Source organism: Schistocerca serialis, chromosome 11 (genome assembly GCF_023864345.2).
Source record: "Schistocerca serialis cubense isolate TAMUIC-IGC-003099 chromosome 11, iqSchSeri2.2, whole genome shotgun sequence".
Classification (NCBI taxonomy): Eukaryota; Metazoa; Arthropoda; class Insecta; order Orthoptera; family Acrididae; genus Schistocerca; species Schistocerca serialis.
The window spans coordinates 65,175,092-65,192,377 of NC_064648.1; the positions used below are offsets into that span (position 1 = coordinate 65,175,092).

General features: G+C 39.2%; 1 protein-coding gene across 1 annotated transcript in view; it reads left to right on the top strand.

The window, feature by feature from the left end:
* The window catches only part of LOC126427263 (uncharacterized), a 131,897-nt gene that overhangs the window by 13,761 nt on the left and 100,850 nt on the right, over positions 1 to 17,286 (top strand). Inside the window, exon 4 of the mRNA XM_050089516.1 lies at positions 4,790 to 4,882. Within this exon, the coding sequence (XP_049945473.1) occupies positions 4,790 to 4,882 (93 nt within the window). The remainder of the gene's footprint in view (positions 1 to 4,789; positions 4,883 to 17,286) is intronic.

The window sequence follows — 17,286 nt, forward strand, 5'->3', positions numbered from 1 at the left end:
TGTCCAGCAGTGCATGCAGTGTCATCACTCGCACCTAGTGGTAAACTACCAGAGGCCTATCTCTGTGCTCTTCATCAACACTCCCATTGGTTGCTAAGAGCATATCCTGTGTCTATTGAAGTAGTTTTCACATAGTCTAATTTCAACTGCTTCCTTGATCAAATAGTGCCAATAGTTTCATGCATGATCAAGAATTCTCATTCGTTCAAACAAAATCTTGTGTTCGTTTAATAGGCTGCACACAGCCACCACAGATTTTTTGAGATTCTGTGTTTAAAGTGAGGCTCACACTCAACACAGCAATCAGCAACAGTACACATAGACTGGCCCAAATAACTTTTAAAACACTCACAAGGAATATTATAGATTCCTATGACTCTCAGGCAAAATTATCTTTAATGGCTCACAAAATTTCTTTAGTTTTACTTTGTGACTGGGGTACTGGTTTATTCCATGCCTCTTTAGGACACTATGTATTATACTAGTTGTTGCACAACAGAATGAAAGCTGAACCATGTGGTGGTCTGGCTTAGTTGAATGGTTTCATGTCTTGGTTTCCCCAACAGTATTGATTAATATTAGGGACAGAATACCGTTTCCTTCTCTACACTATCATTAGATGTGTAATCTTGGAAGTAAGTGGTTCTTGTTCAAAATAGTCCTGGCTCTGTGTATTCAGATGTTCAGAATAGCTCTCTTCTGAGCTGTATGGTGAAAGCTATGCCTGTTTGGATAAAAATCGATGTACATCAATTTGCTGTGCACAGAATGACAGTCATCCCTCTTATTTGTGTTCGAGCAATACATCTATAAAGGGCAACTTCCTGTCCTCCTCCACATCCACTCACAGAGTCCTGGGTTCGATTCCCAGCTGGGTCAGTGATTTTTCTCTGTCCAGGGACTGGTTTGTGTTGGCCTCATCATTTCTTCTTCTTCTTCTTTTGAAAAAGTGACAGGACTGGAAATGGAGAAGATTGGGAATTTGTACGGGTGCAGATAACCACACAGCTGAGTCCACTACAAACCAAATATCATCATCCACATGCATTGTAAATTCATGTGGTTGATGAAGTGCTGCAGTGCCGCACTGCCATTCGGCCAGATTGAAAAGTATTGTCAACATATTACCTGAAGAAGCAGGATGGACATAAGGGAGCAGTGATCAATGCTCATTCTTCAGAACACGCCATGAAAAAGATAACTATGGTTGGTGACACTGGCGAACTCATGGTTGCTCCATCAGCCATTTCATAATTATTTCCACTGTAGAAAATATAAGTGGTCATCAAGGTATACCAAAATAACTTTAAAATTTAGAAGAGAAATGAGTGGCCAGTAGTTTTATTGTATCTTACATTGGTACTTTGTAGGAAGGGAGACCGTGTCGAGGCTGATTGTGACTTGACTTAGAACTGTGTTCATGTCTTGGTTCAGCAAACATCTATGAGTTCTTAATGTGATGTTCACAGTTCCAACTACAGGTCTCAACAATTTAATGAATTATTTTGTCAGTTTATATGAGGTCTGTCTAAAAAGTATCTGACCTTTTATTTTCCCACACAAAATAGACGATAGCATGGCATCTCTGTACACAGTAAAGGAAGAGACCTTTTTGCACATGCATGAATTTTGTCCCCTCCTTCCAGAACACCAGTCGCTGCCTGTTGGTTGCTAAGTGAGGTGCTACACAATGTGTTTGTCAGACTACTAATTCTCTTGAGATGACTGAACGTGTTGAGCAAAGATACTGCATCAAATTTTGTCAAAAGCTTAGTGATTCTCAAAGTGAAACAATTTGTAAGATGCAGCAGGTGTTTGGAGAAGATGCGATGGGTGTAACACACATTAAGGAGTGGTTCAACCGATTCAAAAATGGCCACACATCAGTGGAGAGTGGCCAGCATTCTGGCAGGCCCCAAACTACTTGGAGTGCAGCTGTTGTTGAGAGGGTACAACATTTGGTGATGGCAGGCCATTGTTTGACCATGTGGGAGATTTTCCAACAGGTTGGAGTGAGTAAAGATTCGGCACATGCAATTTTGCATGATGATTTGAACATGCACCGAGTGGCTGCGAAATTCGTGCCCAAGTTGTTGTCACCAGAACAAAAATACCTTCGTTTTGACGTTGCACAGGACCTTCTGGACACCACCAACACTGATCCTGGGTTTCTGAACACCATGATAACTGGAGCTGAGTCATAGGTGTACGGGTCCAACCCAGAAACAAAAAGTCAGTTGTCACAATGGAAGCATCCCGAGTCTCCAAGGCTGAAGAAAGTGGGCAGGTGTGAAGCAAAATCAAGGTGATGCTAACTGTCTTCTTTGCTGTCCGTGAAATTATGTATCACAAATACACACTGGAAGGACAAACAGTGCCGAAGGAGTACTATCAAGATGGTCTCCAGCGACTCCATGATGTAGTTCCACACAAAAGACCAGACATGTGGACAGCGAAAAACTGGCAACTGCATCACGATAATGCCCACACACATTCATCCCACTTGATCCAAAATTTCTTGGCCAAGCATGGAATCACAGCCGTTCACCAGCCTCCCTACTCTCTAGACATGGCTCCATGTGACTTCTGGTTGTTTCCAAAACTGAAGATGCCACTGAAAGGATCCTGTTTTGAAAGTAGAGAAGAGATAATGCGGAACACGATGATGAAGCTTAACACCATTCCAAAAGACAACTTCCAGAGGGTGTTTCCAGCAGTGGAAGTATCGGTGGGCCAAGTGTGTGCAAGCACAAGGGGCCTACTTTGAAGAGAATTAGGGTCCCAACCCCATCAGGTATTCGAAATATTTTTTCTGGCCAAAGGTCAGATACTTTTTAGACAGGTATCGTACATTGGAGAGCCAATAGCTCTAACAAAGTGTCCATGGTCGCCATCTTTGTGTATTTTAGGCAGACCATATAGCCTGTGTGGACTGCGATCTGACCTCATAATGGTATCAACTGGCCTTTTTGCCAGAGGAGAGTACAGATGTGGGGAGCTGATGAATCAGTACATATCCATGTTATAGAAATGGTAGTGTTTGTATCCAACTGGAAGCCTGCATTTACTCCATTAATTTCTAGCTGCAACATGAGCTTCTGCATCCCATGTGCTGACACTAGTGGCCCCAAGTGAAATAATGAGCAATTCATTGATGGCTGTTGCCATGTGCTAGCTGAGGCAGACACTTGCTAGATACCCCAGTTTGCAGCAGGCAAAACAGGTGATGCCATGAACAGGGCAGTGACACCATTGATGCTGTGGGCTGCAACCTGCACAAGATTTGATTGCATGAATTTCCTGGGACCCACTAATAGTGATGGGGAGCAACTGTTGCATGCATGTTTATTTGATCTGGGACATGTCATAGGTGAACAAAGGACTTCTGCTTTTGCACATAGACTTACGATAAGGGCAGTGGTCCTCCAACTACTGCAGTAACTACTGTATCTGAGTCACCAGATAAACAGGTGCTCATTAAGTCAGATGATTATGTTGAATGGAAGGAGTCAGTTGATTATTGACCACAACAGTGGCTAATACTACTAACAGTCAATGCCCAAAGGAGCTTGCACCAATCCAGTTACAGCAAGAGCTTTGGCAATTTGTAGCACATTGCCCAAGGTTCGCTCAGATGACCCTAAAGCCCTTGCATTAACTTCTCTACCAGGAGAAAGATTTATAACAGCATCCTGGATTATAAGTCTGTATATGATGTGCCACTCTGTTTACGAGAATAATGCCACTTATATGCTAAGCCTTGCAAGTCAGCAGCACATTCCATGTATTTTTTTGTATGTTGTTTAACACATTGGTGAAATTTGATTCTGGTTACAACTAAGTGGGTAGGATGATGAAAGTAACAGCCAGCAAACCACAAACATCTGAAAGGCTTTATTACTGGAGACTGAAATTGGATGGTTTTTTGCAACACTTTTTGCAGTTTATTACTAGAAGACAGTAAGCATCCACTCTGGTATTCTTGGACCTTAGACGTAACTTACAGTGAATGAAAGACAGACATAAAACTCCTAACTCTTGTTTCCCTCATTGAAGCAGACAAATGATGGAGTGGGAGGTTATGAAGCTGCAACTGTACACACTTAGTTTTGCAGCTCTTGTAAAAGGAATTTCTGCTGTTGCTATTGGAGTTCCTCTAGCTGTTCTTACTGACCAATTGCTGCTTGTGAAATTCCCAGTGCTTTTCTTCCCATTGCTGTTGTAGCCACAACTACCACTGCCACAACTGTAGAAACTCAAGATCTATGCTTCACTGAATAGATGCACAGTGAAATAGTTCTCATTGCCACTTTTCTGTCCTACTATGCATAGGTTGAACACAATTTATGGTCACTTGGGAATGGCAGTGACACAGAGATCGGTGGATCAATAAGAGGTTCTGGTTATTTAAGAAGATGGAATTCATGAAGTGAACAGATAGCCAGAAGCAATGTCCAGAGCATAGCAAAATGATCAAAAGCATACTCAGAACAGTCTGGAGAGCAATCTGAATAAAAAATTACGAATGAGCTTAAAAAACTAAAAAATGTCTAAAAATGGTGCATTTGTAAGGCATCAAGTAGTTTAAGTAGAGTGCGAGCCCTTGAAAGCAATATATTCTAAGTACTTGTCTGGCTCACAATTTTAAGCTCTCAGTAAATTTGAAATCAGTGCACACACTGCTGCAGAGTGAAAATTTGTGTGTGTGTGTGTGTGTGTGTGTGTGTGTGTGTGTGTGTGTGTGTGTGTGTGTGCAAGCTTTAAATGAATAATATTTTTCTTTTTCCAGTTACTTCAAGATCCATTGAAAATCGTAGAGACTTGTTTCGATGGAAAGGAAGATGGAGGAATGGAACTGAATGCGAGTCCACCTGAGCGTAATGTAAGTTTTCATGTCAGTATTCTATGCTTCAGGTATGATAAGACAGTCGTGAAATGTAATGGGCGCTTATACTTAAATTATCATAGATGGTGTGGCATTTTAAACTATGATAGCATATTATTTCTGCACAAGTTCAGTGACTGTGGTTATCTTTCTGTGCTTTGTGTAAGCTGTTATAGATGCTATTTGAGTAACACTCCTGACAAGTCTGTCATTGTTTTCCATGACCATTCTTATAATAATCTGCTTCGTTTGGAATGTATGAAATGAAATGAATGTCTTAAATTCATACTTATTACAGTGTGTAGCTTTATTATGTTGTGGCAGTTCCTTCTGCTTTTATTTCTTCATTTGTTGATTGTCCTTGGTGTCGATGTAATGCGTCACTACACTGGCTAAAAAATGGGCTGTGGATTCTGACACTAACTACTGTAAATTATGTAGCCGAGACTTGCACAGTTGTGTTTTGCAGTACTTTGATTTCACTGTTCTCAACCCCCCCTCCCCCCCAATAATACACAGTTATATATGTATGACCAGTACACTGTCATTTAAACTTTCTATAAGCCTCATTAACAGTTTGCTGGTGAAACTTAACATACTGCTACAATAGTTTCTTGTTGAACATCTACAAGCAGTAAAACCAAACCACAAAGTTCAGTTCTCGAAGAATAAATGGGTACCTATGGAAACAATCACTGTCATTGTCTTTACACATGGCCTAATTGTTTAACACTTATTTCACAGTTAATTTGAAGCATTGTTGTTCTAACCAACACAGGTTACTCGTCTGAAACTCGGCCGTGGACTGACTGTCTCATGACCAAACATCAGGGCCTTGTATATCATCGCAATAATGGATTCTGAAATGACACATTGTTTAAAGCTAAATTTTGAGAAATTACTATTAAAACTTAACTCATTCGATTAACTGAATGCATTGAAAAATTGGTTCTTTTTAACAGTTTCTTCTACTAAAAGAGTTAGGCCAAATTATTTGTGTAAATCATGAAATTAACAAATACAATTATGCAAACAATGCTTTTGACAAAACTGTTAATTACTTCGGAATTAATTAAGGGCTGGCTTTGCTAACATGTTTCCGACCAGAGCCAAATAGATACTTTAAGAATACTAGCATTTCGTCTTCTAAATATTTACAATTATTACAGGATTTATATTTGTTTATATGCCAACAATAGAATTTGAGTTACGAAACAATTACTGATTGTGCCCTATAATAAAAGATGCTAACTAGTAATAGTCAAAATAAATTAGAAAATCAATTACATACATAAAACTAAGCACAAAATTAGATCTGGTGTTATATTCTTTAAGGGGACCACACCCTGCCTATCTAACCCATGTTAATTTAGGCAAGTATTTGACCCATTTCTGAAAAAAACTATTTGATGCAGGACCTTAATACTTTCACTGTATGCTGCATGATGCTAATAGTCAACTGTACTAACATCTAGTTTATCGATTTTATAGTTTTTAAGAAATACTTTTTAAATTTATTATCAAAAAAAATTAAGTTTTTTCTGCAGAAAATATTTTTTGTGAACTTCCTAATGGGGGAATATTAATGAATGTAGAACAAGAGGTGGCTTTTTAAGTTATGCAGAGTCTCAGAAAATTTCATTCATTCATCTATGATAGTTTCCGATATAATAGGGCATAAGTACTGAAAATTTCAGTTTGTAGGAAATTGACTTTAAAGAAAAATTTTTCGATATTTGTTACTTACAGTTAATTAAAACTGTCCTGCTCTGCCTCTAGCAGGTCTTCCAGCTTCTTTTTTTACCTTCCTGGATGTTTGTCTTGCTGTCTTGGCCATATTAAATGCAGACCTGTCTGCATCGGCTATCCTCATTTTATCGCAATGTTGCAGCTCAGTTATCATATTTTCACCATGATTAATTCCCAGCTTTTTCAGTACCCAACACTTTCCAATATTACTACAATTGAATGTAATAACAGCATCATGAACTTCCTAGTTTCATTGTAGGTATGCCTATAAATACAGTTTTAGGAAGGCGGTTCCAAATTATGCTGTTGAAACTTTCATTTGGGTTCTGTGTTTGCCCATGCAGACATTTCCTTAGAAGGTCAGTATGAGCCAAGTCTCAAAAAATAGGTTTAATTGCTGGAACAACAGCAGCAGGAAGAGAATGCTGGTGAGAATAAGATTCTCCAGTTACCTGAGCCCTATTGTATTTGCACCATGAATTTTCTCCTGATGGACACAATCCATTACATAGCTTATTATCAGTAGAGAACTTACGGAAGAATATGGCCCAAACATCTCTCTTCATTGCTTCCAGATTTTCTTTATTTCTCGTAATTGCCTGCCCGTAGTATACCTGCAAGTTTTCTATTTCAGTTTTAGTTAACCGACCCTGTCCAGTCAACAATTTTCCATCTTCTAATTTTTTTCCTCTCATATCAACAGTTAGTTTTCTCAGCCTTGTTCCCAAGCATTTTGAACATGACCTACACATTCTGTTTTGCTAATAATGGCATCTCCATATGGATTAGAGTTCACCACATTTTTGTATGCCTTACTGTCACCATTGCCCAAATATTTGGTGTACCGTACGCCTATTGTTTCTATGGAGCGATGAAATATTTGTTGTACTCCATGAACTTCCATACCACCACTTGTTCCTCTAAAATTAGCCACACAGCTGTGTTCTTTATGTTCATTGACTACTGTACATTATTTGCAATATTTAGACATTATCTCCCCATCTAACAATTTACTGGTGTCTACACTCGTGGCAATCACTACTCCATTCAGAGCAGTATGTCCTCTTTTCTGCCAACTTCCATCAAATGCAACTGCAATATCTAAACATCCATAATTTTCTTCCACTGCTTCCCTAGCAACCAGTTTCATGCTTTCCCCACTGACCTCACATACAGCTTTCTCTAATATTGCAGTCATTTTTTCAAATTTATTTGGTAGTTGATGTAAGTTCATCACTGAACAAAATGTTGTCCCTGCAGCCATCCCCTTGCCAATGGGTCATAAGGCATAAACTAATCTAGTATTGATTGCATAAGGACCACTTGCATCTGGTATTGAAGAACTCATAAATGAAATCACAGCTGAGCATTTTGTGCAAATTAAATCCAAAGCAATTGCTAGGTTTTTTCTCCCACTGGCACACTCATAAATTTTCACACGTAATTCACCACACTGTCTACATTGTACAAATTTAGAAATTACATCTGATAATAATCTCAAATTTATAATGATGTTACTTCACCCCTTGTCACTTAACAGTAAATTCGTTGAATGGTGAGAGCTTCTTTGATGATGCACTCGTTGAATAATTACAATTAGAAACATCGTTGCCAGGTGACATAACCTCTTGTACAGAAAACTTTCTAAACTTGGTTCCTCTAAATTGTTGTTTCTTGAAAATTCCTTTACATTTTGTCATGTTCAAGAAACTCAACAAAACACATGTAAACAAGCACTGCAAATGTAAGTATAACAACTACTCACAATCACACTTGAACAAAACTGACCGCCTGTTTGAAAGTGTGTTGTTTACAAACAGCAGAAACAAAAGAGTACCAATCATTGCATTCCAAGGATAGCCAACACACTTGGGAGAAAAAAAAAAACCTAACATGCAGTGTGAGGGATATAAAGATCTATAATACATGCAGAAAAGTGGGCATGACACATAAATGCAGGTGGTAGGAAAATGTTCTTTAAATGCTCAAAAAAAATTTTTTTTCAGCTAAATCTTTTGAAAGAGTACTTAAATAAAGCCTTAATCTATCGAAATATGATGAAAACCAAAAATCAATTTTTTTTTTTACCTGAACCACGGTGTGGTCCCGTTAAAACTAAGGGGGCAATCTTTCTCTTTTATGAAAATGCAGACAATATTCATGTATGTAAATGGTAATTAGTTAAAACTAAAAAAAATGAATTTAAGATGGCAAAGCAAGGGGGGGGGAATTAAAATTATCCCAACTTGCTTCGTCATGTCACCCCCTCATTGGATTGACCAGATAGATATTGCTAATAGCTAAATGGGCAGTTCACTAACAACAAGTGACACCAGAACTTGGGTTTAAAATCTACACACACAAAAATATTTCGTAAGAAATTCTATCAAAGAGTACAGTCCATATTTTTTTTTCTAATTTATATGTATGTGAACTGGCCATACGAAAATCCCCTTACAAAGTAATTGCATAAAGATCACAAAATATCTACAAGTTATACTTTTAACAAAATTTATGCATCTTCATCATAAGAGATGTCCTTTTTGGGTAAGCATTTTACAACACACACCACTTGGTACAAGCACTGCCTTGCTAAACAAATTAAATCCTCATGGGTTGAAAACAAATTAGATTACGCTGCACATTGCAGTTCACTTGCTCAGTGCTCAGTTTTTTTCACAGGCACTTTCACTTTTTCAATGACCTTTTAAACACTTTCTCTCCAAGGTGTCCACGCCTTCAACAGGTCCAAGTGGCCGTTAGCCAGGAAATGCACTGCTGTCAGTTCCCTTGGAGGTGGTTCTCCTCCACCACAGTGCATGAAAAAATGAGACAAAATACCCTGCTTTAGTACACTTACTTTTACTTCTAACTTAAGTCTAAAAAAGTTGTTTAACACTAATGGCAAATGATAGTCCTCACATCATAAATTAAATACATAGTTCTCATAACATTACAATAATTATTGACAAATCTGACTATAGTACGAAAGGTATGGACAAGAAAAATTTTAAAATCAAGTGCACATTACACTACAAAACATTACTCATAAGTCATAACTGTCTGAAACTGGTTAAAGTTGAAAGATTTGGTCTCTTTTTCCATTTGCAAAAATAGCAAAAATTCAAGATGCACACTAGCACAAAGTTACTAATCATCACGTAATGAAAAAAAGAATAGTGTCACCATTACATAACTTAATTACTATTCAAATCAAAATTAAGGGGCTAGAAGTTGTACCAAATCCTTGCCCTACCTCTCTACTCAACTCTGAGTACTACTCATTCAAACAGAAAATTAAATCCTCATCAAATGTTCCAAAAAGGGAACTGATAGCAAAAATATTCACAACGGTCTAGCATCTATCAGTTAATCAGCCAAATTTACTTTTCTTCACCCCATATGACCATTTTAAGCTCATAATTCCTCAGAACACAAATAGAAGTTTTCAGATAACATATCGATCCAGTGATGCAGCATTATATTATTTGTAAATATTGCTCTTTCTGTTAATCTGTCATTCTCAGGAAGGAGGAGCAGGAGGAGTATCAACCTCATAAAAAGAACCAGGGTTCTTCTGGTACCCTGTATAGGGCCTCTTCCCAGGGTAATGGTGAAGACCTCAATGGCATCTGTGACGGATGGCTTCAGAATGGTGTCGACGGCGAAAGAGGCAAACCTATAGTGTCTGTACTCCAGAGGAATGGATACAAAAGGCGTCTGACTCAATGTTAGGGGTGGTCTCATTTAAACCATGGAAGGCAATGGGAAACCACCACTGCTATTTTCCCAAGACAACCTCATGGATTTACTCAATCTTAAATTAGATTCCGGAGTAAGTCCTCCAGTCAAATCTCTGAGTGGGGGGGGGGGGGGGGGGGGGCAGGATTGAGAGGAGCCTTGGAATGCAAAGATCAATCTGAACCATCCTTGCAAAGTGTTAAAAGGATAGCGACCTGGAATGTGCGAGGTCTCTTACAGACAGGAATGCTTGCTATCGTGGAGAGAGAAATGGATCTTAATGTGCTAGATGTACTTGGACTCAGCGAGACACTGGAGAGGATGTGACCACTTCATGACTCAAGCAAAGAATACAGTATATTTTTCCGGATGTGAGGGTATGAATAAAAATGGCGTTGCTCTAGTGGTTACTAAGAACCTCTGTAATGCTTTCATGCTGTGAGCCCACTTGCGACAGAATTATCTCCATTAAAATGAAAACTATTCCATGCAATATCAAAATCATTCAGGTTTATGCTCTCATGGTAGCTTCATCAGACATAGTAATAGATGAATTCTATGAGTTGCTAGAAAATACTATCAGAAAGATACACAGAAAGGAAATATTAGTCATCCAAGGTGACTTTAATGCAAAGATAGGTGAGACTGTAGATGATGGACACATGAGCTTTGTGGTTGAACTTCATGGCCTGGAAGTGAGAAATGAACGTGGGTAGTGGCTACTGGAATTTTGCATGAATAACAACTTATCTGTCTGGCATACTCTCTTTCAACATCACCCACAGCGTCAATGCACATGGATTTCTCCAGGGAATGGTGTTAGAAATCAGATTGATTTCATTTTGGTGAGACAATGCTGGCGTACTTCGGTCCTAGATTGCAAGACCTATCCTGGAGCAGACTGTGGCAGTGACCAATTCATGTTGTATATGATAATGAAGATAAAACTGAAAGTGACCAAAAATAAAAGAGTAAGGCAGATTCATCTGACTGACAAAAATAGTCTCAAAGAATTTCGAGAAAGAATAAGACCCAAACTCCAAAAATTAACAAAGGAAGAAGTAGCTCACAACATATGAAACAAAATGAAAAACATCATCAATTCATCTCTCCTTGAACAGGTTACTAAGACCCCTCAAGTGAAGAATACCTGGATTTCGAATAACACTCTACTACTCATCGAAGAACAGAGCACACTAAAGAAACATGGCATACAAAGTGCTCAAGATGAAGAAGCGTACAAGGAACTTTGCTGCAAAATACAGCGCAGCTGCCAAATTGACAAGACACAGTACCTCACCAGTATTTGTGATGACATGGAACATCATCAAAAATTAAATGAAACGCATGACCTATACAGGAAGATAAACAGTATCACCCGAGAGTTCAAACCATGCACGTGGATGGCAGAAGATATAAATAGCACTATTATAGGTGGAGACAACTCTGTGAAACATTGTATTGCAAAGGAAACAACATCGGAGAAGAGAACATTTGTATGGAATCTAATATTCTGTACAGTGAAATTGAAAATGCCGTCAAGCATCTGAAAAACAACAAATCCCCAGATATAGATGGTATTTCCAGAGAAATACTGACTGTGATGGGAGAGGAAGGCGTGCATGCCCTAAAGGGTCTGAGCACTATGGGACTTAACATCTGAGGTCATCAGTCCCCCCATGCATGCCTTACATATGTAATAAGATGTGGAAAACCGGTGAATGGCCTATAGACTGGACTACATCTGTCCTAGTTCCTCTGCACAGAAAAGGATCAGTTAGGGACTGCTCCAACTATAGGACCATAGCATTAATATCACATGCTAGTAAAGTCATCCTGCATATAATAAATCAATGTCTAAAAAATTTTCTGCATTCTCAGATTTCCACAGAACAAGCGGGTTTTGTGTCGGGTAAAGGTACTTGAGGCAGTCTTGAAAAATGTTGAGAGTTGTGTGTCCCTGCTTACATCTGCTTACTAGATTATAAAAAGGCCTTAAATTGTGTCATGTGGGACAAGTTGTGGCATGTGCTCAACTAGTCTGGGGTTCCAACACACCTGGTATCCTTACTAAAAGTCTTTATAATAGCCATACCATAACCATAAAAGTAGATGGTGAATACTCAGAATTTTTTGATGTGACAAATGGTGTCAGACAAGGTTGCATACTGTCACCTCAGCTGCTGGATGGCTGGGACGGTGGGATTTCAATTGGTGGCAGGAAAATCAACAACTTACACTTCGCAGACGATACTGCACTCATAGCAGGAAGTGAGAAAGAACTTGGTAATCTGTTATCAAGAGTGAGAAATATTAGTCTAAACCTTGGCCTAGAGATAAACATGAAAAAACTAAACTAATGGCTATAAATTGACAAGGCAGCAATCAAAACCAACTTACAGGATGCTTAAGGAATCTGGAGATAGTGATTATATATATCTAGGCTCTCAGATCAATTGCACAGAAAAGTGTGATAAAAAGATAAGATGACAAATCATTCTTGGCTCAGCTGCTATGGTCAAACTAACTAAGATATGGCAAAATTGGGCAATATCCAAGACAACGAAGATGTGCTTGGTAGAAGTATTGGTGTTTCCTGTATTCTTATATGGATGCAAGACCTGGACTGTGAAAGGTAGTGGTAAGAATCACATTGATGCCTTCTGATGTGATGTTGGCGGAGGATGCTATGTGTACTGTGGACACGAAAAAGAACAAATGTTTCACTAATAGAAGAACTTAAAATCACATGAAGGTTATCTTGTCGTGCCAGTTAATGATACCTTCAGTTCCTTGGGCAAATCTTGAGAAGGAAAGGGGATCGATCATTTTGAGAAGACCATTGTGCAGGGAAAAATTGAGGGCAGAAGACTACGTGGGAGAGCAACAAACAGATGGCTGGATCAAGCGAAGATGATTTCCAGCCTGCCTCTTCACATAATATAAAGACGGGCTGAAGATTGTAGTGGATGGAGGCATGTAGTTTCAACTACATAAGAATGAATGAGGAAATATCACGACACTCAGCAATGAGTAAAATGACTAATGAGAATGAGCATATGAAAATATGCAGCATACATGTGGCTGCACCTCAAAGATCTTTCCAAAACATGGTTTTTTTTTTTTTTTTTTTTTTTTTTTTTTTTTTTACTGAGTTTCGTTTTCTAAAGGGCAAGAAATTCTACACCGGTTTATAAAACAATAACCATTCTAAGGATTGATAAGTTTTACAGTTCTGAGGAAAAGTATACTGTCACTTAACAGGGAAAAAGTATATTTTCACCTGGGAGAAAGTGTATTTATAACCGGGAAATCAGGAATTTTTTTTTCTTGTCCATCTATACACCCTGTAAGTATTCCTGATGTCTTAAAGGGAGACAGGGCCCTAGAAATTTTCAGCCTGACAAACCATACTCACAAACAAGTGGCCGTATGATATCAGTTAAGAGCCCAAAGGGACTGCTTTTATCATTGAGCTGGAATCCAAAAACACATGTAGCCCAAAAGTATTATGCCCCAACAGTGAATTTATCACTAACTGTGAGTTGTCGGTCCACGTTCTTGTATGTGCCGAGATAAGAGAATTGCTCCCCCCCCCCCCCCCCTCCACTGTGGGATACATTGTTTACTGTAAGATGCTATGTGATGTAGCAGTCACTGCAATACAGAGCAGCCCATCAGACAGTACGTTCTAATAAGGTGAACCCACATTAGGTCACTTTCTGATAGACAAATGTATGAAGCATGAAAATAAACGGACTGTATTGGCTTAGAACCCAACACTCAATAGTTTCTGAGCTAATGATGGTTAAACTTCTGACACTACATCATCAGTCGGCTCATACAGTGTGAATCCAGATGCAAAGTGTTTGTGCAAATCGATGGTCAAGGAGTAGCATTTTCAACTAGTAAGCGTAGTGTCCTGGGTACAGAGTTGGCACCCAGCCAAAGCTTAAATTTTGAGAGATTGGAGGCCCTTTCGCAAAATTTTGCACCCTTCATTGAGATCCAGACATGTTTTTCTTTTCCTCTCTTCCGTTGTTGCACCAGTGTGTGACATCAGTATGTTCCATGACATCATGAAATACAGCGAATTTTGAACAGAAGAAATAGATTGTATCATCACAAATCTTATATCATCTTGTATTACTAATGGTAATCAAAAATGAAAAATACATAAATTCTAGTACTTCACTTTTTGCTGTGAAGCTATTATGATTGATGAGAACCACTGCATTCCTCAGGGTGGCATCTATCACAAAACATCTTCAAAGCATAAAAATTTTGAGTACTACAAGCAACATGCTGTCATGTATGCTTAAAATGGCTACATCACGAAGTTGACGTGCTACAGAAGCAAAATTTAACAGACAGGAAGAAGATGCTGTGATATGCGAATGACTAACTTTTCAGAGCATTCACACAAGGTTGGCGCCGGTGGCGACACCTACAACGTGCTGACATGAGGAAAGTTTCCAACTGATTTCTCATACACACACAGCAGTTGACCGGCATTGCCTGGTGAAATGTTGTTGTGAAACCTCATTTAAGGAGGAGAATACGTGCCATCACGTTTCCTTCCGACTTTGAGAAAGGTCGGATTGCAGCCTATTGCGATTGCAGTTCATCGTATCGTGACATTGCTGCTCACATTGGTCGAGAACCAATGACTTTTATCAGAACATGGAATCGGTGGGTCCAGGAGGGTAATACGGAATGCCGTGCTGGATCCCGACGGCCTCGTATCACTAGCAGTCGAGATGACAGGCATCTTATCCGCATGGCTGTAACGGATCATGCAGCCACGTCTCGATCCTTAAGTCAACAGAATGGGACATTTGCAAGTCAACAATCATCTGCACGAACAGTACGACGACGTTTGCAGCAGCACGGACTATCAGCTCGGAGACCTTCACACTGCATCACAGACGGGAGCGCCTGCTCAACGACGAACCTGGGTGCACAAATGGCAAAACGTCATTTTTCGGATGAATCCAAGTTCTGCTTACAGCATCATGACGGTCTCATCCATGTTTAGCGACATTGTGGTGAACGCACATTGGAAGCATGTATCAGTCATCGCCATACTGGCATATCACCCGGCGTGATGGTATGGGGCGCTATTGGTTACACGTCTCGGTCACCTCTTGTTCGCATTGACGGCACTTTGAACAGTGGACGTTACATTTCAGATGTGTTACGACCCGTGGCACTAACCTTCATTTGATCCCTGCGAAACCTTACATTTCAGCAGGATAATGCATGACTGCATGTTGCAGGTCCTGTATGGGCCTTTCTGGATACAGAAAATGTTTGACTGCTGACCTGGCCAGCACATTCTCCAGATCTCTCACCAATTGAAAATGTCTGGTCTATGGTGGCCGAGCAACTGGCTCATCACAATATGCCAGTCACTACTCTTGATGAACTGTGGTATCGTGTTGAAGCTGCATGGGCAGCCGTACCTGTACACACCATCCCAGCTCTGTTTGACACAATGCCCAGGCGTATCAAGGCCGTTATTATGGCCAGGGGTGGTTGTTCTGGGTACTGATTTCTCAGGATCTATGCACCCAAATTGCGTGACAATGTAATCACATGTCAGTTCTAGTATAATATATTTGTCCAATGAATACCCGTTTATCATCTTCATTTCTTCTTGGTGTAGAAATTTTAATGGCCAGTAGTGTAATTAGGAAAAATCCCTATTAATGTAGGTAAATAACTCATGATCTTGTAACACCGAAAACGCAGGTAAAATACCTTCTGCACTATCCAAAATTTTCGCCGTTTAATATCCGTTGATAACTTGCACTGTACTTTTGATTTTGAAGCTCTAAGCTGTATTCCAGAAACTATATTTAATATGTAATTGATGTACTAATGTATTTATTTTTGACTGTATATAATTGATTGTTATTATAAAGAAATTGCTGGGTAATAGCCAAGTGAACATTATTGAAATGTGTCAGTAGCAATTACGAAATGGTAGTAGTTGTGCCATTGTTTCTTTGCATATGGAGAATGTCACGTTGTGAGCAGTGAGGCAGCAGAGCAGCTTGAGTTGTGAAAGAGTCGTGAAAGAATGCAGAAGTGTTTGTTGGGCGATCCCACTGCCGCGGTGTGCAGCTATGCTCGTGCCAATGTAGATGCGCCTGATTTGTAAACCCTTTTGAGAGGACGGTAGGGGAGTTGACATGCGAAGAAGCTGCAATTCAAACTGTTGCCTGTCGTTTAATTATTCGTGGCTCTGGAGATGACTTGGGGTTCTCATCGAGCAGCAGCAGCAGCAGCAGCAGCAGCAGCAACAACAACAACAACAATGGCAGCGTAGCATTATCGTTGGCTACTTTCTTAGGTGTCCACACAGCTACAACATTGTAAGACTGTTAAGTGAAAAATTATAAACTTACATTGACATTGCCCAGCAACATTTCTTTCACAAAGTATGAATAACTTGAATAATAACATGCGATAGCTGAAGCCTGTAGGGCACCCGTGTTGTCATTGTCCTGGGACATTATTACCAAGCAGGGTTGGTTTCCTTTCCATGCAATCACAATGTGTCTTAAGAATATGAAAATTGATTAACTATTTACTATCAGTTTTTTGTTTTTTTCTAACGACCAGTTTTGGTCTAAATTTTCTGCCTCAGTAACTGTTCTATTTTGTATTACGTGACTGAGGCTACTTAAACTAAAATTTCACTGGAAAAACTAATAACTTAAGATACAGCACAAATTAAGATTTCACAATTTCTTTTATTCTGTATTTAGCTTAGCGAGCAACTTCATCTGTCTTGGCATGTATTTTATTGTTTTTATTTTAAAAGTAAAACCAATTGCTCGTCTGTGTAAAGTAAAGTTAGTTCAATCTTTCACTACTCAAAAGTAAATTGCTTGCTTTTTCTA